This window comes from Eurosta solidaginis, chromosome 2 (genome assembly GCF_040869045.1).
Source record: "Eurosta solidaginis isolate ZX-2024a chromosome 2, ASM4086904v1, whole genome shotgun sequence".
Lineage (NCBI taxonomy): Eukaryota > Metazoa > Arthropoda > Insecta > Diptera > Tephritidae > Eurosta > Eurosta solidaginis.
Genome location: NC_090320.1, coordinates 196,367,924 through 196,391,406, shown reverse-complemented (window position 1 = coordinate 196,391,406; position 23,483 = coordinate 196,367,924). Strand labels below are relative to the sequence as shown.

The window sequence follows — 23,483 nt, the reverse complement described above, 5'->3', positions numbered from 1 at the left end:
GAATGGAATGGACAGAAAACATAAAACTTAGCAGTTTTTGTGTGTAGTAAGCAAATATTGTCAATGTGTTGCTTTCATTTTGAGTTCGCCATCTTCTTTTGACAATTCCTATTCCAGTGAAATGAAAAAAAAATAAAATAAAATCAGCTGATGAGATAAGCCAACCATATAGTTCATCCATGAAATAATGCCTGTCTTTGTCTTAGTCAATTGATCCACTGTTGTCAGAACTGTTTTCTTTCCTCGTTACTCATGGTTTTCTTTAAAGCAAAAGGTTCCGAATCATAAAATTCTTCTGTAGGAAGTGTAAGTAGGAAGTGGCATCGCAAAAGGATTAATTGACGATTCAACTATTTTGCAATATAGCCTTAATTTTTTTGTTTACTTGAAGTAGAGTTCAGGTGAGAGAACAGTTGCCAAGTTAGCATTCCATTTTTCATCTGTTCATTAACTGATTTTGGTTCCACTCAGAGATAGAACAGTTTGAAAAGGGTTTTTAGATAACTCCTTTGATCTCGTACCATTTTGTGCAAATCTTTGTATTTATAGAAGATGAAAACGGTCATCTATGAGTAGCTCCTTTTAGTGGCCCTTTTTGACTCAATTCTTCTTCCTAGGTCCAAATTCCTTCTTCTTCTCTTTAGCAGAGCCAGCACTCAGCGAATAATCATCAGACTGAGATATGCCCTCGCCAAACATAGTTTATTCAACGGCCTGAAGTGCATGTTTTATCGAAAGCCCCATGAGAGAGAATGGAAGCTACTCTTTAGTTGGGTATAATAATACGGGAAATGAGTTAAGCTCAGTGTAGCACTTATCTGGGGTTTTTAGATTAGTCATCACATTCATGTGATCTGTGATGAAAAGTATTTTTGGAGTCGCACTTCCGTCGTTTATGTTCTGACAATATTATCTCCAGGCAGCTCCTTAGATTTCCGAAGTTTTTTTGTATTATGTTAAAGCGGTTCTGCACGGATCACCATAGATCCTACCCTATTAAACCGCTTCCTAACTTGGTATTTAAGATTATCGAGCTTTCAGTTCACGTAGAATACGTATATTTCCTTGTCCGCCACTCTCATCAATAGTTTTTATGATATCTCATTAGTGTGACTAGAGCAAGGGTCGCCAAAAAATAGAAGTAAATGGGGACTACTGATAAAAAGTAACCATCGCAAAACTGCCATGATACGAACCAATCTAATAACCACAATTAATTTATTTACAATTGAAAGATCCTTACAATATGTGACTTATTATCTCAATCCCTCTTTGTATAGCTGTTACACTCAAAAGCCTAAGTTGGTATTTTTTCAATAATTTCTTATCACGGTATAGCGTCAGTGATATTTTTCCAATACTTCTGCAATATGTTTATGTGCACTTTGGCGAGCGTGAACGCCCCATATCATCGCCACATGATTCCAGTGCTTATCGGGATACATATGATCTTCGACTACATTAGGCAGTTCAGACATCAACTTTCGAACATCTTTCACATTACTAAGTGGATCATTTTGAGCATAATAAAGCGCTATTGGGGCTGTGATATTCTCTAAAGGATATGACGGTGGTTCTTTCCTGCCATAACGTTTTAAGTTTTCCTTTTCACCGTAGTCATAAAGACAAAAGCGTTGCCAATCTTTGAGTTGGCCATAATGTTTGACTTGTTTAAAACTACAACCACTGGAGGCGTGTGCTGCAATTGCTGGCAACCGATCCTGAAAGAGAAAAAGAATTAACATCTAAGTTTGTATATTAAGGCGAATTTCGCATAATAGAACCACTTACTGCAGGCCACATCTCTTCGTAATCGCCCAAATAAGTCATCATATATTTCACGTATAACATTTCCGAAACCTTCGAGGTAAAAATAAGATTCCATGCATCCGTACGTGGTACAATTTCAAAAGCTGCATTATCAATGAGATTTACAATTCTCCGTACTATAAATTCCAATGGAGCTGAAGCATTATTCATATAGGCAACTGGCGCTAGAGCATTCATTAAGCGAATTTTTGAGTTATAATTTGGACGTGTAGAGGCCATCACAAAAAAAACCGTTGTGCCCTGAGGAGTAAACATTAGACTGGGTCGATTTATTAACAGATATCGCGCCATCGATTTTTCGATAGGATTTGGGCTAGGGAAAAAAAGGTTCCACTACGCATACCACAAAACAATGATTTTCGAGCCTGCGAAAAAAAAATGGCGAAAGGGCCAATTTTTCGACCAAAATACTCCCCAAAACCCAAAAAATATATAATTTTATTGTTATCGTTACCGTTTTTACAACAGTTTTTTGAAAAAAAAAAATACATATTTTTTGGGTTTTGAGGAGTGTTTTGGTCGAAAAATTGGCCCTTTCGCCATTTTTCGCGTAGTGGAACTTTTTTTCCTGAGCTCAAGCCCTATCGAAAAATTGATGGCGCGATATAAGTTAACTTTCTTCCAAACAAATCGACCCATGTTATAAACATCCATGTATGTTAGTATAACACTGTGGAACAAATTCAGGTTAGCAAGTTAGGTCGATTCTAAGAGTGAGGGGTTTTTTTTAATCGACCTTCGAACTTTGCAGTCAAATTCAATAAATTCCTTCCCCTTCTTCCCCTTTTTCTCGTCTTCCTCTTTTTTGTTTCCAACCACCGCACAGGTAGCTATTTTTATTTATTTCATACATGCGAACTAATATCAAAAACAAGTAAGGAAGGCTAAGTTCGGGTGTAACCGAACATTACATACTCAGTTGAGAGCTGTGGAGACAAAGTAAGGAAAATCACCATGTTGTAAAAAGAACCTAGGGTAACCCTGGAATGTGTTTGTATGACATGTGTATCAAATAGAAGGTATTAAAGAGTATTTTAAGAGGAAGTGGGCCTTAGTTCTATAGGTGGACGCCTTTTCGGAATATCGTTATAAAAGTGGACCAGGGTTGACTCTAGAATGCGTTTGTACAATATGGGTATCAAACGAAAGGTGTTGATAAGTGTTTTAAAAGGGAGTAGGCCTAAGTTCTATAGGTGGACGCCTTTTCGAGATATCGCCATAAAGGTGGACCAGGGGTAACTCTAGAATTTGTTTGTACGATATGGTTATCAAATGAAAGGTATTAATGAGTATTTTAAAAGGGCGTGGGCCTAAGTTCTATAGATGGACGCCTTTTCGAGATATCGCCATAAAGATGGGCCAGGCCTGACTCTAGAATTTGTTTGTACGATATGGGTATCAAATGAAATGTGTTAATGATAATTTTAAAAGGGAGTGGGCCTAAGTTCTATATGTGGACGCCTTTTCGAGATATCGCGATAAAGGTGGACCAGGGGTGACTCTAGAATTTGTTTGTACTATATGGGTATCAAATGAAAGGTGTTAATGAGTATTTTAAAAGGGAGTGGGCCTTAGTTCTATAGGTGGACGCCTTTTCGGAATATCGTTATAAAAGTGGGACCAGGGTTGACTCTAGAATGCGTTTGTACAATATGGGTATCAAACGAAAGGTGTTGAGAAGTGTTTTAAAAGGGAGTGGGCCTTAGTTCTATGGGTGGACGCCCTTTCGGGATATCGCCATAAACGTGGACCAGGGGTGACTCTAGAATTTGTTTGTACGATATGGGTATCAAATGAAAGGTGTTAATGAGTATTTTAAAAGGGCGTGGGCCATAGTTCTATAGGTGGACGCCTTTTCAAGATATCGTCATAAAGGTGGAACAGGGGTGACTCTAGAATTTGTTTGTACGATTGTGAGGACCCCAAATCCGAGGACTTTGTTTCCTCACAACATACACATATCCATACATTTTTCTAAAGAACATACATTTTGAAATAACTTGAAATTTATAATAATATTTGAATTTATCACTTATACATTTTATATGAAGCACCAGAAATATACATATGTATACCTTTATGAATTATACCCTAAATACATATATTCTGTTGTACATTGAATTGATAATTATTAAATTAAAGAACAAATTAGACTTGCGCACTTTTGCACGCAAGCCAAATATTTACATTTTCGCAAACATAGATTTTAAATATAGGATCACCCTAACATGCATTGAATATTTGGAAGGGAGGTAGATACGCACAAAACATAAAAATGCAGCGGTCAATCAACCCTTTGCACACTCAAAATCCAATGTACCCAGTTACAAATACAAGATACATAATAACTTAAGTGAACGGAGATCAGTAGCAAGTCGTCAAAATAAGCGCCGCTACTAATTGAAATTTCGCTATACATATTTACGCACTAGCATACAACACACCAACGCACGCCATACTACCGAAGGCAGAAGCATTGGGCAAAGCAAAACACAATATTAGAATCAGGTGATCACAAACAAATATACAAACACACAATAGTTATAGCAACGGCTGGAAAGCACGGTATGAGCAAGTGCAAAGGCATTGTATTCAATAAGGAGCATTATGATGCGTGGAAATTCATGGGAAGGAAATATTCACCGGAATAACAATTGTTTTATATTGTTAATACTATTAGTAAGAAGTTGTTATTATAAAATAACCCTTTGCCTGCGTGCAAAAATTAGTATATAAGGGCGACGAGTTCGCATTAAGATTGAGAGATTAGGAGACAGGCATACGAGTCGGTAGGTTTTATCACTACCGACCAAGAGTACACCTGAAGGCTTTTTCACTTCATTTGTACTAAAGGTATACTCGTCTCGAGGCTTTATAGCTCCATTCGACCGCAGAGGTTGGCCGAGGGCTTTATCACCTCAGTCACCTCTTACAAAGTAAGGGAATCAGCTAGGAGTAGAAATAGAATTTTTATTAAATAAATACTTTTTTACCGTTTTATAAGAATAAACAGGGTTATTCTTTTAGAACGACCGGTAGGAATTTCTACTTTCAGGAACCCTGGACGGACTGAGGCTAACCCCGGCAAAGTCAAAGGAAAAGCCCGTCACATTTTGGCGCCCGAGCAGGTTAAACAAATCAAATTTTAAGAAATACTTTCAGAGCATCAGAAACGAAGAGGGAAACAAGATCCACACACTTCTGGGTTAATACGACGAGGATATAAAGCAAAACAATGGTAAAGGTATCGTGGATATACTATCTCACTCGAGAGGATCTGGTAGCCTACAGTACGGAATTTGGGCTAGAGGATGGCGGAACGGTTGACGAACTAAGAAAACGATTGGCGGCATTCATCCAAGAGGAGAAGGATAACGAGAACTTACGGGATAGATTCACAGAGTTGGCGATTCGGCATGCGCGTTTAACAAATCCACAAGCATCAAAGACAAGCAGCGAACTAAATTCACTAAGAAATGATAGGTAGGCAAATGGTGCACCCAATCAATTGGAGGTCGGACAACCACCGGTACATTTTATTCAGCAGCCTGGTACGTTCGCAACGACAAATTATATTCAACAGCCTGGCACATATGCAACGACCATGGACAGAGTAAGGAAGTGGGGATTAAAGTACGACGGAGGCAAAGATCCCCTAGGGTTAATAGAAAGAGTGGAGGAGCTAGCAGATGGGTATGAAATCAACCGAAACACAATTCCAAAAGCGCTGCCGGAGTTATTGAAGGACAAAACGTTGGTATGGTACAGGAATAACAACCGGCACTGGCAGGAGTGGGACGCCTTCAAGAAGGATTTCCTGAAGTTCTTTCTAAGCTCCCGATACTTAGAGCAATCGGAAGATGAAATTCGAATGCGCGTACAACGACAAAGTGAGCTATTTAAAGATTATGTCTTGGTATTACAAGGACTCATGCGTCACGCGGGCTACACCGAGGAGCAGAAACTAACCCGCATCTACAGAAACTCGCGCAGAGAGTACCAACTATATGTAAAGCGAAGCGAAGTCAGCAATCTTGAGGAGCTGGTAAGTTTAGCTCAAGATTATGAAAATATTACTCCTGACAGGAAACCAATGCGAGCTACCACAAGGCCATTCATACCACGACGTCATGAAGGTCAGTACCAGTGTCTCCAGGCAAAACTAAGACAGGAGGAGCGAGTAGAAGTCCAACAACAGCACAGGTCAGAGCCACAACAAGATAACGTAGATACAAGAACAGCCTGCAGACGATGCGGAACAGGCGGTCAATTTTCATACGGGTGCCGAGGCATAAGAAGAGAATTTTGCTGGACATGTGGTAAGATAGGCGTGCTCACGCGTGATTGTTGTAGGAAGCCACAGGGAAACGACCAGAGACCACATTAGAACCGAGGGATGGGGTCTTCGGAAGAGCAACCTCGGAGAGATTAGACATGTTCAAATACACAAAGGGCCGCATATTGGTAACAACGTATGTGAACGCTGAAGAAGCGGTAGCAGCGATTGACACGGGAGCGACGAGGAGCTTTATAAGTGATACAATGGCGAAAAGATTAAAAACTGGCAAATTCAAGGAAGTAAAGACGCGAGTAAGAATGGGCGACGGCAGAGCAATAATAGTCAAAGAAGCGGTAGATGCAGAATTAAGAATGGGTGATAAAGTGCAGAGAAACGAGATGCTAATCCTACCGGGACTGGGCGATGAGGTGGTAATTGGCACGGACTATCTGGCGAAGGTAAACTTTGAGATGAGATGTGGTGGTCAAGAAATAACGTTGAGAGTAGACGAACGGAAGCAAGAGGTAGTGACATGTACAACTATGGTCGAAACAAATAGCGAAGATTTCAAGGAACACAACCCAATGGCGGCGATAGCAACTAGCAAGACAGAAGATGCGGTGAGTAAATTTCTGAGCCAAGAATTACAGGTATTTGCAAAGATGTCAGGAGTATCCAACGTGGCCACACACAAAATAGTTATGAGGGACGACCGTCCAATTAAGCAAAGGTACTATCCGAAGAATCCGAAAATGCAAGAAATTATCAACAAAGAAGTCGACGAGCTGATCGAAAAAGGTTGCATCGAACCATCGAATAGCCCGCACAGCGCACCCATAGTTTTGGCAAAGAAGAAGAATGGTAAATGGAGACTCTGCGTAGACTACCGTCAACTAAACGCAAGATCAGTACCAGACGCATACCCTTTACCTCGTATACAACATATCTTGGACAAATTAAGAAGCGCGAGATTTATCAGTAGCTTGGACTTGAAAAATGGATATTGGCAAATCCCTATGGAAACAAGCAGCAAGCAATACACCGCATTCACAGTACCTGGGCGTGGACTATACCAATGCATGGTAATGCCATTTGGCTTGCACTCAGCCTCAGTAACTTTCCAGAGAGCACTTGATCATGTCATAGGACCAGAATTGGAACCATACGCGTTTGCTTATCTTGACAATATTATCATTACAAGCAAAACATTGGAAGGGCACATTGCACATTTAACAGAAGTATTTCGAAGGCTGCATAGAGCGAACCTGAGGATAAACCCGGAAAAATGTGAGTTTTTTAAGAAAAGGTTAAAATATCTAGGTCATGTCGTTAGCGAGGAAGGCATTCATACCGACCCAGACAAGATAGCAGCCATCAAAGAACTGGAACCACCGAAGAATATACGAGAGTTACGACGTTTTCTAGGAGTCGTGTCATGGTATAGAAGATTCGTGCCGGATTTTTCACAAGTGTCACACCCGTTAACATCGATGCTCAAGAAAGGTAGTAAGTGGAGGTGGTCTGAAGAGCAACAATCAGCATTCGAAGCACTTAAGGCAGCACTGACGCAGGCACCGGTACAGATTTTTCGAGGAAGTTTAGTTTACAGACGGATGCAAGTGATTTTGATCGTGGTGCAGTACTTACGCAAGGCTCAGACGACGAAGAGCGAGTAATAGCATACGCAAGCCGCAGGCTAAACAAGGCAGAGATGAACTACTCACCGACAGAAAAGGAGTGTTTGGCAATAGTCTGGGCAATACGAAAAATGAGGCCATACGTAGAAGGATACACGTTTACAGTAATAACAGATCACCTAGCGTTGAAATGGTTGAATGCGATAGAGAGTCCGACTGGTCGGATTGCGAGATGGGCGCTGGAGCTACAGCAATACTCATTTGACGTACAGTATCGAAAAGGAAAGTTGAAAGTTGCGGCAGATGCATTATCAAGGCAACCGATGGACGAGCAGTTGGGTACGTTGACGATGGATGACGGAAAAGCCGAGTGTAAGTGGCTTAAAGCAAAGATGGAAGATGTAAGAAAGGCCCCGGAGAAATTCGAAGAGTACGTTATCGAGGATGGAAAGTTGTACAGACGCATAGGAAGTCAGGTGGATGGCGAAGATGCAGCGCCATGGAAGCTATGTCTGCCGACTCCACAGAGACGCAGAGTGCTAGAGGAGATTCACGACACACCGAGCGCAGGGTATATGGGCATCCGCAAATCGATAGCAAGAGCAACAACACGTTATTACTGGCCAGGAATGTTCAGAGATATAAGGAAGTACGTACAGCAGTGTCACACATGTCAAATATACAAACCGAGTCAACAGCCAGCCGCGGGTAAGATGCTAACGAAGATTTCAGAGGAGCCTTGGGCAACAGTCTGTGCAGACTTTGTTGGTCCAATGCCACGATCGAAGCATGGCAACACGATGGCATTAGTCTTCCTAGACAAATTTTCAAAATGGGTAGAGGTTAGTGTTGGAAAACTATCGATAGTCAGACCTATCGATAATTTGCGATAATTTGAGATTGACTATCGAATAAACTATCGATAGTTTCGATAGTTTTCTTAAGTTGACTATGCGAAGTTCATGTATGAATATAGCAAAAATTATAAAGTTGATTTCTGAAATAATATTGCTAATAAACACTTATTGTTAATTTTATTTATTTATTTATTTATTTGTTAGTCTATAAATTTTACAATTAATCAGACTAAATTTGAAGGAATGAATGAATATAAATGCGGATTACAGTGTATGTATGTTTTTATTTTAAAAACTATTTTGAGAAGGGTAAATAAATATACATTGGGGTTTTCAAAAAGGTTTTCAACGTACCTACATACATATGTATCTACATTTCATTTACTTCGTATGTGTACATTACATCCATACATAGGTCTGTATGTATTTCTAAATAAACGCTCAACTTCTATTTAGGGAGTTCACAATATGTTGTAAAGTGTTGTATCGTTGTATAGTTTAAAAACGCTTTTATCAGTATTGTTGTTTGCTGTAAAAAATTTGAATAGCGACGACAGCCAGCTGTACGGCGATAATCAAGTTATGTACAATAAACAACAATGCTGGTAAAAGCGGTTTTAATCTATACAATGATATAATAATTTACAATACCTTGTGAACACCCCAATTATTTTGATTTGTATTTCAAGAAAGCCAATGGTTTTTATTGAGAAAAACTATTTTATCCACATTTTTGGGCTTTAGTCTGTTTCGCCGTTCGGAACTTACAACTCCGCATTTGCTGAATGTGCGTTCTGATTCTGTCGAAGTTGCCGGAATACAGAAATATTTCAAAGCAACCGTCTTCATAGTTATAAAATCATCTTTTGAAGTCTTAAAAAAATGTTATGTATAAATTTACTCAATATTTAGAAAATATATACCTTCCAAAAATCTAAAATATTCGCACTCTGAATGAAATTGGGTCTTTCAAGATATTGTCTTTTTATGATTATATTGTCTACTTTTCGGGATGTCATCTCTTAATTCCTTGCATCTTCTAAGAATTGAAACAGTGGATCACCTCCGGGTTGGGAAATATTTTCGATCGGCCGTTCGCTCACTGAAGATGTTATACATTTCATTTCATTCAAGAAGCATAGCAGCTGAGTTTGCGTTCAGGATTGAGATGAAAGCCTTTTTCTTGAAACGAGGATCCAGTAGTGTTGAAATTTTAGTTGCGGTTCTCTTCTCGTATGGAAAGAGACGTTCTACAACCCGTTATCTGGTTAGGGTAAAAATTGCGATTTTGAGTTTTTTAAACGGCACAAAAATTAAAACATATATACCTATTTTAGTTTCCATTTCGAAAAGATTTCGGTAAAGCCAATTGACCAAAGGAATTATAGGCGATATTGTTAGCCCGTTTCCGGAACACCTAACCGTCAATGTATAAAAAAGCGAGAGTATTTTCTCGACTTGCTTTAGCGTAACCATTTCTTCCTCGGTAAACGGTTCAGGTGCTTTTCTATTTGCCATTAAAACCGATGAAATGGCATCTATTGTTTCCAATATTCGTTTGATCATCATGTATGAGCTATTCCAGCGTGTTGCAACTTCTTGTATAAGTTTCAGAGGGGTCTCGGTATTTTGAGCCTTCTTAAACAGTTCAGTTGCATTTGAACTTTTTTTTAAAGAATGTGACAATCGTTTTACACTTTTGTAGCAGAGGAGCCAGATGTATGTTGTCCTTGTCTTGCAATATACTATTTTGTACTACCAAGTTCAAAGTGTGGGCCAAACATGGAAGATTCTTCTTTTTCAAAATTTCGCACGCCTTAGTTATATAAGAAACATTATCAGTAACAATGTATGTAACCTTATCCCAAATATCATAGTTAATAAAAATATCATGCAAAGATTTGGCAATGTTGTCAGCGTTGTGATTAGTGGCTTCAAGTAATGGCATAGTTGATAGTACTGCTGTTCGCATACTAAAGTCTGGATCAATAAATTGACACGTTACTGTTATGTAACTTTCCGTGGCGGCCGAAGTCCAGCAATCCGTTGTTATAGCGAGGTACTCAACAGCTGAGAGTAAATCACGCAGCTTTGACCGGCATTGCTCATACATATTTTGTATATGTACGTTTTTTAAAGTGGTTTTGCTCGGTAACACATACCGCGGATCTAGTATTTTTGAATAGGCTCTAAATCCTTCATCATTAACAATACTGAAAGGCTGCAAGTCAACTCCAATTAGTCTAGCCAAAGCCTTATCAATTTCTTTTTTTCGCGATGATGTAGGATCATATTCTGCACCTCTTTTGAAATGCGAGTCTATTGAACGCATTGATGATAGGATGCTACTGGAGCCGCTTGAGCAACGATCATTTTCATTTTCCATGTTGGGATGCATTCTCTTCAAATGGTCACGCAAATTGGACGTGTTGCCACTTGTCCTATATTCTTTTTGGCATATAAGATATTTAGCCAACTTCTTGTCGGTAGACTTTTTAAAATATTTCCACACCTTTAAGATCAACGTTTTAACATCTTCATGCAAACGTTAGGAATTATAAATATTTACCAAAGATAGCCCCTTAATCCTCCCATTTCCGCCAGCTTCGTCAGTGGCTTCAACTTCGGCTGAATCGGCATTTGTAACAGGGAACTCATTTTCTACAATAATGGTATTGTGTTAAAATAAAATTAAAACGCAAGATTTGTATGCTTTATTTAACTTACCTTCGTTGGTTCTAATCACAAATTTATCCATTTTTTCGTGCTTTAAAAAAATTTAGGCATGGTAACAAAAGTCGAAAAACTATCGATGGTTTTCCCAAACTATCGATGGCGGCGATGGTGCCCGACTATCGATACTATCGATAGTGCCATCGATAGTTTTCCATCACTAGTAGAGGTAGTACCAATCAGAAAGGCAACGACAGAATGTTTAATAAGAGGATTTCGAGAGAGGATTTTGGCACGGTTCGGCGTTTCAAAAGTATTTATTACGGACAACGGAGCGCAGTTTATCAGCAGACGTTTTAAGAGATGTTTAGAGGAACTTGGCGTGAAACACCAATTAACGGCACCTTACACACCGCAGGAGAACCCGACAGAGAGGGCAAACAGGAACATCAAGAGGATGATAGCACAATTTACGGGAAAAGAGCAGAAGACATGGGATGAGTTGTTACCAGAGATAACGCTGGCATTAAATACAAGTGTATGTGAATCGACAGGTTACAGTCCAGCATACATAGTACAAGGGAGGGAACCGAGAATCGCCAACAGCCTTTACGATGAGCAGACATTTGGTACAGGTGAGAAATTAACGAACCCAGGAGAGAAGTCAACGAGGATGAAAGAAATATTCGAGATGGTACGACGGAAGCAAGAGAGAGCATCTATGGAGCAAGCGAAGTATTACAACTTAAGACGAAGGCAATGGCGACCGGCGATAGGCGACCTAGTGCTGGTAAAGGAACATCAGCTGTCAAAAGCGGCGGATAACTTTGCAGCCAAACTAGCGCCGAGGTACAGTGGACCTCACCGGGTAACGAACTTTGTATCCCCAGTGATCGTAGAGCTAGACAAAGTCTTCAGAGGAAGGAGGAGGACAGCCCACCTAAGTGAGCTAAAAGCATACCACGCAGCCGACGGCGCCGACAACAACGAATCCAGGAGGCAAAGTCATAAACAAAGATACAAAAAGGACGCTAGTGAAGATCAAACCGCGTCAACATCGTCAAATCGAATAGCAAACAACAATCCCGAGGTACAACAACAGATAAAGAACAGCGAGGTAGCCATTTGCGGTACGCTCAAACGAGTCAGCGAAGAGACCGAGAGACAACACGGAGAGAACCAAGGTACAAGTCAACAGCTGATGGCATACAGAGACGGTCAAGTACAAAACATTGCGGAGAATCAGGTACGAATATTTCCAGAAAATAAATTGCAGATCGCCAGAGAACCGGCACATGGATCAAGATTACACCTGGGAAGGCAGTTCGCTATGGCAGCCTTAAACTAACACACACCCCGAGACAACTGCGGAATTACAGACTATTTTGTAAGATTCTACTTCAATCCGGATGAAATCGGTAGTAACGGACATGTCCAACCGAGACAGTGTGAAATCATACACGAAGAAATTTCATATCAAGAAGTACCCGGAATTCGTATCAACCACTAAAAGCTCGGTAAACTTTAACCATAATTACATAAATATCCCATAAATATACTCTTTAACTGTGCGCATGATATACCACGTTTTTTAAATCCACCATACATGGTGGGAACACCCTAAGGAAAATCCACCAGTTTTTCATTTATTTTATAGACTGGCATCACACATACGGCCAGCGAGGTTAACGGCAGCCTCAACCATAACGACGATAGCAGAATATTAAGCCGTAAGGCCAGCGGGGTCAACGGCAGCCTCAACGACAAAAACAGCGACATATTGAGCCTGATGGCCAGCGACGGCAGCGAAGACGAAGCAGCATGGGCGAACATCACTTTCTCGTACGGACCACGCGCATCGACCTGGTGACGATGTGTCTCATTGCGGCAGGTGAGGGGGGAGTGTGACGACCCCAAAGCCGAGGACTTTGTATCCTCACAACATACACATATCCATACATTTTTCTAAAGAACATACATTTCGAAATAACTTGAAATTTATAATAATATTTGAATTGATCACTTATACATTTTATATGAAGCACCAGAAATATACATATGTATACCTTTATGAATTATACCCTAAATACATATATTCTGTTGTACATTGAATTGATAATTATTAAATTAAAGAACAAATTAGACTTGCGCACTTTTGCACGCAGGCCAAATATTTACATTTTCGCAAACATAAATTTTAAATATAGGATCACCCTAACATGCATTGAATATTTGGAAGGGAGGTAGATACGCAAAAAACATAAAAATGCAGCGGTCAATCAACCCTTTGCACACTCAAAATCCAATGTACCCAGTTACAAATACAAGATACATAATAACTTAAGTGAACGGAGATCAGTAGCAAGTCGTCAAAATAAGCGCCGCTACTAATTGAAATTTCGCTATACATATTTACGCACTAGCATACAACACACCAACGCACGCCATACTACCGAAGGCAGAAGCATTGGGCAAAGCAAAACACAACATTAGAATCAGGTGATCACAAACAAATATACAAACACACAATAGTTATAGCAACGGCTGGAAAGCACGGTATGAGCAAGTGCAAAGGCATTGTATTCAATAAGGAGCATTATGATGCGTGGAAATTCATGGGAAGGAAATATTCACCGGAATAACAATTGTTTTATATTGTTAATACTATTAGTAAGAAGTTGTTATTATAAAATAACCGTTTGCCTGCGTGCAAAAATTAGTATATAAGGGCGACGAGTTCGCATTAAGATTGAGAGATTAGGAGACAGGCATACGAGTCGGTAGGTTTTATCACTACCGACCAAGAGTACACCTGAAGGCTTTTTCACTTCATTTGTACTAAAAGTATACTCGTCTCGAGGCTTTATCGCTCCATTCGACCGCAGAGGTTGGCCGAGGGCTTTATCACCTCAGTCACCTCTTACAAAGTAAGGGAATCAGCTAGGAGTAGAAATATAATTTTTATTAAATAAATACTTTTTTACCGTTTTATAAGAATAAACAGGGTTATTCTTTTAGAAGGACCGGTAGGAATTTCTACTTTCAGGAACCCTGGACGGACTGAGGCTAACCCCGGCAAAGTCAAAGGAAAAGTCCGTCACACGATATGGGTATCAAATGAAAGGTGTTAATGAGTATTTTAAAAGGGAGTGGGCCTTAGTTCTATAGGTGGATGCCTTTTCAAGATATCGCCATAAAGGTGGGCCAGGGGTGACTCTATAATTTTTTTGTACGATATGGGCATCAAATGAAAGGTGTTAATGAGTATTTTAAAAAGGAATTACCTTCTTTTAAAAGTGGCCGGTGCCACGCCCATTGTCCAAAATTTTACTAGTTTTCTATTCTGCGTCATAAGTTCAACTCATCTACCAAGTTTCATCGCTTAATCCGTATTTGGTAATGAATTATCGCACTTTTTCGATTTTTCGATATCGTAAAAGTGGGCGTGGTTATTGTCCGATATCGTTCATTTTGAATAGCGATCTGAGATGAGTGCCCTGGAACCTACATACCAAATTTCATCAAGATACCTCAAAATTTACTCAAGTTATCGTGTTAAGGGACAGACGGACGGACGGAAGGACGGACGGACGGACATGGCTCAATCGAATTTTTTTTCGATACTGATGATTTTAATATATGGAAGTCTATATCTATCTCGATTCCCTTATACCTGTACAACCGTTATCCAATCAAAGTTAATATACTCTGTGAGCTCTGCTCAACTGAGTATAATAAAGATTCAGTTAAGACTCGTAACTCAGCCGAAGCTGATGTCTTTTAATTTTCGCTCGGTGGTGATAAAATTCGCTATTATTTTCTGGAACTTATTTCATTTTGTGAGTGATTTAAGTTAAGTGCATCGGTTTCATAAAAATAACAAAAACAACATTGTATAATATATATTGTATTAAAAATGTCGGAACCAAAATGTAAAATGGACCATTTTTGTAATGTTTGTGGACGTTTTATAGCAAGCTATGAAAAATGTGGCAATGCGAGTGATTGTTTTTTGGAAGCCTATAAACAATATTTCTCGCAAGAGTTTATCACTGACGTAAACTATGCCCCTAAAAAAGTTTGCTTTAATTCCTATTCAAGTCTTATGCAATGGAAAAGTGAAAGGAAGACGGCTATGCCTATTGGTATACAAATGATGTGTTTAGACAACAGCCCGCATCAACAAGAAAATTGCTATGGATGTATCAACTACCATAAAACTTTAAATAGAAGGAAAGCAAAGAATTAAACTTATGTTGCAGTGCCAAGTGTCCAATTACCATTACCGCACTTAGAATTCGTTCCAGTACCAACATGCCGAAGTATTGATCTTCAAACGGATATCAGTACTACAACCGCCGCTGCTATATCCATGCATTTCTTCTCAGAATACGACCCAGGTGAAGGTACATCCTATAAAACATCAAAGGATCAAATCCTAGTCACGCAAAACCAATTGGATGCAATTGTTGCAATTTTGTGTTTGACTCAGAAGAAATCAGAAGAACTGGCTTCATTTTTGAAAGGAAATAGTTTGCTGGCGAAAGGTACTAAAGTAACAACATATCGAAAACGCCAAAAAGAGTTAGAAAGGTTCTTCAATGTGAATGAAAAAAATTTAATTTAATAATTTGAAACACATTCTGGAAGTAGTCAAATATAACGAACACCAGTACCGCATTTGGTGCGACCTCCAAATAGTTTCATTGACTACAGGCTCAACAGCATCTGGCCGTCCAAAATATCCATGTTTTTGTGCGATTGGGATTCACGATACGGAGAAGGTGTTAGAGGAAGAAACCAGTAAAAACAGCATAACTGGAATAGTAGCATTGGACGGAAATAGCCTAAAGACGAAAGTCTTGTTCCTGAAATGAAAATTTTGTTGCCGTTGCTCCACATTAAACTTGGCATTGCTAAAAAAATTGTTAAAATGTATCGCAAAAAGACCAGCAGTATTCAACCGCTTAAAAGAAATTTCCCAAGACTAAGTAACGCCAAAATTCAGGAAGGGGTTGTTAATGATCCCGAGATACGGAAACTAATGAGTCGTCAAGATTTTGACCAAGTTCTGACAGACCGAGAATTAAATGCATGGCTCGCATTGAAAGCAGTCATTAAAGGGGTTTTGGGTAAAGAACGCAAAGACAACTACAGGGAATATGTTGCAAACATGTTGGCAGCTTTCGATGAAATTAGGGTTAATATATCGTACAAAATTAATCTCTTGCATCAGCATCTTGATCAACTCGCTCAGCAGTTGTCAACTGAATCTGCTGAGCAAGGCGAACGTTATCACCAAAGTGCGCTTCCATTTGAAATAAGGTAACTAGATTTTTGTAATATCTTTGTCAGAGTGCAAAATTTAAATATGTTAACGATTGAAAACTATTTTCCTTTCAGGTACAGAGGAAAGAAATCTCCAGATGCAATACTCGCTGAAATTTGTTGGTGTTCAGTTGGACGAATTTATCGACCGTTCTGGTGATGATGACGATGACCAAGATATTAGAGAGAACAGTGATGTTGATCCACAGCCGCCAACTAAACGGCGACTGGCCAAATAATTTATTTAATTTTTATACTTATATATTTATAATTTCTTTTTCAATGTTGCTTCAAAACCAACACTGAAAAAGTTGGTACATTAGAAATGAGAAGTAAATTAATATTAAGCTGAAAAACGCAAGTTTTGTATTATGATTGTTTTCTTTTCGAGTGAAATTTATTGACGAAACTGAGAAGCATAATATAGATCAAACAGAAAGAAAAAATACTTAGTTTTTTAATTGTTGCACAGGTCTCTAGCAATAATTTGGCTTTAACAGATTGAAAAAAATATCAATTAGTCTACGAGTTATAGCCAAAAAACCATACAAACAATAAACAATTCGAACTAACATACACAAACGCCGCGATACGGGACTTCTAATTTAGCCTCTATTTTCACTCCTCACTCTCAGAATCGACCTAACTTTTGCAACCTGAATTTTTCCACAGTGTAATTGTTTTGGTTGTAAAACATATTTTCATGTAAAATTAATGCTCAAGGTCTTAAATGTTGTTTATTTGTTACTCTGTGTTAGCTTCCCACAGCGGCCGCCGTGGAGTGGTGGTCACGTTCTCTGCCGACTACACCGAAGATCGTGGGTTCGGTACCTGGGTAGCCAACTTAAAATATTTAGAAACAAGTTTTTTCAATTAGAGCGGGGTCGTCCCTCTGCAGTGATTTGGCAAACGCTCCGAGTGTATTTCTACCATGAAAAGATTCTCAGTAAAAACTATTTTACCTTGCGGATGCCGTTCGATGTTGGCCTAAAACATGTAGTCCCCTCCCGCCAAATTTGAAGAGAATCTCGACTTCAAATCTTTTCGGAGGTTATCGCGCCTTGTACTTATTTTTTATTAGCTTCGCATGAGAGGTTAAACTCTTTACTTTTTGACACGTTTTAAAACTAATTCTGAGTGAAAAAAAAGAGGCAACCGTCCTGAAAGTGGAGCCTAGTCATAGAGAGATGGTGTTCAACACTTTATGTCTCCTACTTGTCCCTACATCTCCGACGAAAATCAAACAATGGAATTTCGCCATGTACCCTCTCAGTGCGTTGTAAATATCCTTATCAATTACTAGAAAGATGGTTCGAGTTTCATTTATGCAAGGCCAAGGTTGTCTATGTACCTAATGCACTTGCTCCCGTAATTGCACGTAGCATAAAAAGGGTCTCTACAGTGGTTATACTCGTATCTTAGTTGATCAGCGACACAGTTCACAGGTACATAACTGTCACATGAAACGCTCATCAAAGCTTTGGTGCACCGAGAGTCAAGTTTCATTGCCACCTTCAATGAAGTACTTCTCGCAAATTGCCACGGTTGCGCTATACAACCCTGCGAATCAATTAGGTATTTTAGTCGCTTCTTACGACTGGCATACCTGCCGCGGATATACTCTAAGCCCCCTAGGCCGCTGGGTAATCTGATGTTTTCATCGTCTCTGTTTTTGTAGAGGATGATCTTCGTGAGAGAGGACTTTAATTTTAAATTGGCTACTCAGTCGATAGAGGGATTTATTCAAAGGGCTCTCACCAAAGCTGATGTTATTTGTGTAAATGCTGTTTCCAAAATAAACGAAATTTTTTACTATTTCGAAGTTATGGCTACTAGGCCGAGAGGGGGAGGGACGGGATGGGGGGATTCCACCGGGACCGGGGTTTCTCAAGCGGTCCACGATTTAGAGGTACAAAGATATTTTTTTTAATTCAGGAGAGTCTTTAGTTGTTCTATGTGCAAATTTTAAGCCGAATTTCAAATGCAACGAATATTTATAATGATTTTCTGAGGAGACAATAAAAACATCAAACAAAAATGTATGTTTACATGAATGTATGTTTACATCGTAAAATTTTCGTGGTGAGACTGATGAAGATTCATCTTCTTCAGTCTTCCAACAATACCACCAACTCTGTATCAAAGTTCAGATTATTTAGACGACTTCGACATCGGTACCGTGAATAATGAGTTTTTGCGATCTGAAGAGGTCAACGAAATAATTCGTCCAGGTCATCAAAAGTGTTCTGTTATTTTTCCACGTGATTGCCATGACGAGGCATTTCCTACCTAAACAGAATCTTGCCAAATGGAGAAAGTGGAGCGGCACTGGTTAGTGTGGAGTGCCCGTAGCAATGCCTTTTATTGCATACCATGTCGCCTATTAAGCACCAATACTTTAAATCGACCTTAAATTTGTTCTGCGGATATTCGAAATTCCAGGTATGGAAGAAGCTATACGATAAACTGCCATCACACGAAAATACTCAAGATCACATTAAATGTTATATTCAATGGCAATCTTTACAAAATCTATTTCAAAAGGAGGCCACAATTGACACACTTATCAATGACCAGCTAATCACTGAAACTCAAAAGTGGAAAGACATTTTATATAGAATTTTGGACACTATTTTATTTTTGGGTAAAAGAGGTCTAGCTTTCAAAGGCGAAAGTATATATCTTGGTGAACGAAACGATGGAAATTTTTTCGGCATCTAAGATCTCAAAGCCAATATGATCCGATACTTAGTATTTTGTTATTATCGTTGATGCTATGCCTGATGCTAGTCACTTTGACTGCGTTCATTTTGCGCTAACTCCATTTCAATTCGAAAGCAACAAATTTTACAATTCCAAAATGGTTTTTGGCTTTCGTGAGTTGTAACCAAAAAACTGGTCAGAAAATCCATTTTCCATACTTGATTGAAGATTGTCGTGTACAAGGGTACGATAATGGCGCCAATATGAAAGGAGCTTACAACGGAGCACGACGTCACATTCTCGACAAAAACTCGAATGCTGAGTGCGAGTTCCTCGCGCAACCCACACTCAATTTATGTGGTGTTGATGCTGCAGAATGTAACTTTCTGCGGAGTTGTACAAAAATTCTTTACTATTTTCAGCAGCAGTCCACAACGATGGGATATCATCAAAAAAAAAATGTACCGAGCTCTCTTCATAGTCTTTCAGCCAAAAGCCAAATTTGACTGCGCTAGCATACGGCGATGTTACCGGTATTCTCAAGTACGTCAACTAGTTCGAATGTATCTTGATGTGTCCACAATTTGGTTCAAAATACTGACTACCATTAATGAAAGAAACGTGGTTCTTCAAGCTAGAGACGCCACCATAGATGTTCAGGTCTGACAGGAACCAATGGGAAGCAATTTTGAACGAATGTGAAACAGTTACTACTCAATTGAACATCTCGCCAAAGTTTCCGGACATTGGAAAGAGAAACCCCAAAAGACGTTCTGAAGATAATTTAAATGAGATGATTACGGATGATTCAGAGTCTGATTTTAAAAACAATACATTCCTGGTAATCGTTGATTCGGTAATCACTGGCATTACTGAACGATTTGCAACTATTAGAAATTGAGCGGGACGTTTTCCTTTTTGTGTCAATTTGAAGACATGGATGAAACTACGGTTCGGGCGAGCGCAGAAAAATTTTTCGAAAAATACAAGTCGGACATTTCTCAAAGCTTAGAATGCGAAATAATGCACTTGAAACACATTGACGAAGCAAATTTTAATAAAGGTCTGTCACCATTCGAATTGCTAAATGCCATCTACATATGTTCAAAATCTGTATACGATTTTCCACAACATCTGTGTTGATTTAGGTACGTATCTTTTGCACTATACCTGTCACTGTAGCTAGTACAGGACGTTCCTTCAGCATCAAACACTTTCATAGATCATGTTCATCTCAAGAGCGAGTTTTAGGACTTGACACGCTTTGTGTTGAATCCGTTTTCGCAAGGCAGTTAAATTTTGATATTATTATAAAAATTTTCCAGCAAAAAAAGCAAGTAAAGCCACTCTTTGATATCCGAACTTTCTATATTGAATAATTAAAATTTATAATCATCATTAAATTTATCAGAAATGTATTAAGATGTTACCAAATAACTGGAAAAGATTATATGAATTAATATGTGGCTGTTAAAAGAGAATTTTATTTCTACGTTACAATAAAATAGTATAAATAGTAAATATTCTGTGTTAATTTTATTGTCAGCTCTTAGTCCAAAAATCATTTAGTTGATGTGGCAAACATTTTTTTTGATGTAATCCATCAATAATGATTCATGAATGAGACGTCATTAATTCAAGTTAATGAAATGTTTTAGTGGATTTTTTATAGGGGCCCGTAAATTGTTTAGAGGCTGGCCCGGATTTTCTCTCTACGACCCTGATGGCGACCAACAGTGGTTTGCATAATTAAAAGGCCTTCTGCCATTCTGTCTAAGCGAGAAAATCTTAGGGACTCACCATGCAAAAAAAGCGGGAAACTTACTCGTTTTCTCTGTTTGAGTCGTATAAGTGCCTTATCAGCTCTTAGCGGTAAACGGAACCTAACGTGAGCAGCGTGTACACTGTGTGATTTTGTAAGAGTAGCAAATCTCCAAAAAAAAGAGATATGTATATGCCAGTCCTTCATAAGAACAAACCTTATCTCTACCATGCCACGATTCAACATTTAATTAGCACAGAGTATCACTCGATAACGTAAGAACGCCAATTAGCCTATCCTAAAGTCCACTGTGGTAAATATGCCCTTCATACAATGCCGGCTGTTGTTGCGTAGGGGTTTTTACATACATATATGATAAAAACTCGGAAACTCACCTGTGAATGTCCAAAGTAGGTGAGCTGCTGCTTGTTCGTCTTATCTAACACAAAATCAATCATTGCCGGCAAATCGTAGTAGCCAATTTCATGCCAGGAAAAATCCCAAAAGCTCTTTTCCTGTGGAGATGTCTTAATGTGTTTGCGGGAGTAAAAATTACCACGAGCGTTTCCCAGCCACACATCGTAGCCGAGATCATAGAGATAGTAGCCTAAAAGTCATTAAATTAATTTGGCATCAAGATAATTTCATTTTAATTACCTACCTAAGCCGATGTCTTTGCCAGGTACAATCCAAGTATCCGAACTGTCCAATAGACCGTGCATTAGAAACATTGGCTTACCTTGTGTTCTAGGCAAGCGATAAATTTGTAAAATGTAGCCATCTGAGGTTGTAACGGTATAGGTCTCAACAGGATAATTATATTTACGCGCTAGACCAGCCTAAAGAGAATTAAAGATAGTAGCTCTATGCAATTGTTTGTGTCCAACTTGTCAACATATTTACATACATACTTACAAAGTCCAACGTAGCATCTTCAATTACACTTTTCGAATATTTTTTCTCCAGGTAAGTGCTTGCTGCTCGATATTCAATGGCAATGTTTTTTGAATTCCTTACGGAGAGCAGTAGGCGTCCAACTTCTTGCGATTTTTTGTTGCCTTGAAATTTTTCATTACAAAAAAGTGTTGAATAATTTGTTGATACTTTTTGACTACAAAATCGAGCGAGTAAACGATCGTGTTTTGTTACGAAACGCAAGTGAATGCTTCTCAACATTTTGTTTCGCTTCTGATAGTTAATACAAATGACTTAAATTAATAGGATTTTCTTTTTCTGTATGTTCTCCACTGTTGCTTATCTGAACAACAAAGCACAAATTCCGCTCGATTGGCGTCACATCGATATAGAAATATAAAATAAGCCCAGCCTTGACCAAATTTCTTTTATCAGGTCAACCTTTTGCAGGCTACGATAACAATAAATATATATTGTTTACAAAATATTTATGTAATTTTCTATGTTTATTTGCTGGTGGCATAGTAACGCGTTGTTTATGAGAGCAGCTGTTGTTTGACAAATCAGCTGTTCCTGGCATGATCAAGCGCTGTTGTTAACATATTTAAAGCTTTACTGCAACTTGGCAGCACTAACAAAGCTCATACACAGTTACATTTTACTGTTATGTTGGAACGTGGCGTGACTTCAACTGTACATGACTAACAGCGCAAGAGACTAAGCTTTTGTCGCTAGTTATACTCAGTTGAGCAGAGCTCACAGAGTATATTAACTTTGATTGGATAACGGTTGCTTTTACAGGTATAAAGGAATCGAGATAGATATAGACTTCCATATATCAAAATCATCAGTATCGAAAAAAAATTCGATTGAGCCATGTCCGTCCGCCCGTTAACACGATAACTTGAGTAAATTTTGAGATATCTTGATGAAATTTGGTATGTAGGTTCCTGGCCACTCATCTCAGATCGCTATTTAAAATGAACAATGTCGGACTATAACCACGCCCACTTTTTCGATATCGAAAATTTCGAAAAATCGAAAAAAAGCGATAATTCATTATCAAATACGGATAAAGCGATGAAACTTGGTAGGTGAGTTGAACTTATGACGCAGAATAGAAAACTAGTAAAATTTTTGACAATGGGCGTGGCACCGCCCACTTTTAAAAGAAGGTAATTTAGAAGTTTTGCAAGCTGTAATTTGGCACGCGTGGAAGATATCATGATGAAATTTGGCAGGAACGTTACTTTTATTACTATATGTATGCTTAATAAAAATTAGCAAAATCGGAGAACGACCACGCCCACTTTTTAAAAAAAAATTTTTTTAAAGTCAAATTTTAAAAGAAAAGTTAATATCTTTACAGTATATAAGTAAATTATGTCAACATTCAACTCCAGTAATGATATGGTGCAACAAAATACAAAAATAAAAGAAATTTTTAAAATGGGCGTGGCTGCGCCCTTTTTCATTTAATTTGTCTAGGATGCTTTTAA

The 23,483-nt window shown here is 38.7% G+C and overlaps 3 protein-coding genes across 5 annotated transcripts in view; 1 reads left to right on the top strand and 2 right to left on the bottom strand.

Moving 5' to 3' along the window:
• Window positions 1-23,483, top strand: part of LOC137240473 (nitric oxide synthase-like) — a 336,236-nt gene that overhangs the window by 162,595 nt on the left and 150,158 nt on the right. The window lies entirely within an intron of this gene.
• Window positions 1,200-22,506, bottom strand: LOC137240471 (lipase 3-like). The gene is made up of 5 exons (XM_067766783.1): window positions 21,985-22,506; window positions 21,731-21,908; window positions 21,465-21,676; window positions 1,792-2,070; window positions 1,200-1,721 (listed from the first exon to the last, which is right to left on the bottom strand). The coding sequence occupies exons 1-5, from the start codon at window positions 22,243-22,245 to the stop codon at window positions 1,341-1,343; spliced, it is 1,311 nt and encodes a 436-aa protein (XP_067622884.1). The 5' UTR covers window positions 22,246-22,506; the 3' UTR covers window positions 1,200-1,340.
• On the bottom strand, window positions 8,879-11,670 carry LOC137240472 (E3 SUMO-protein ligase ZBED1-like). The gene is made up of 5 exons (XM_067766784.1): window positions 11,331-11,670; window positions 11,173-11,264; window positions 9,932-11,115; window positions 9,527-9,867; window positions 8,879-9,476 (listed from the first exon to the last, which is right to left on the bottom strand). Exons 1-3 carry the CDS (start codon window positions 11,359-11,361, stop codon window positions 10,252-10,254), a joined length of 987 nt encoding a protein of 328 aa, XP_067622885.1. The 5' UTR covers window positions 11,362-11,670; the 3' UTR covers window positions 8,879-9,476; window positions 9,527-9,867; window positions 9,932-10,251.

Excerpts from the sequence above, each read along its gene's own strand:
- LOC137240471 (XM_067766783.1), bottom strand. The coding sequence starts at position 22,245 with ATGTTGAGAAGCATTCACTTGCGTTTCGTAACAAAACACGATCGTTTA. Across the intron at positions 21,909-21,984 it reads AAGATGCTACGTTGGACTTT|GCTGGTCTAGCGCGTAAATA; the intron begins GTAAGTATGTAT and ends AATTCTCTTTAG. Across the intron at positions 2,071-21,464 it reads CCTACTTTGGACATTCACAG|GGCACAACGGTTTTTTTTGT; the intron begins GTGAGTTTCCGA and ends TTTACTCCTCAG.
- LOC137240472 (XM_067766784.1), bottom strand. The coding sequence starts at position 11,361 with ATGGATAAATTTGTGATTAGAACCAACGAAG. Across the intron at positions 11,265-11,330 it reads TGTGATTAGAACCAACGAAG|AAAATGAGTTCCCTGTTACA; the intron begins GTAAGTTAAATA and ends CCATTATTGTAG. Across the intron at positions 11,116-11,172 it reads GGATTAAGGGGCTATCTTTG|GTGTGGAAATATTTTAAAAA; the intron begins GTAAATATTTAT and ends TTGATCTTAAAG.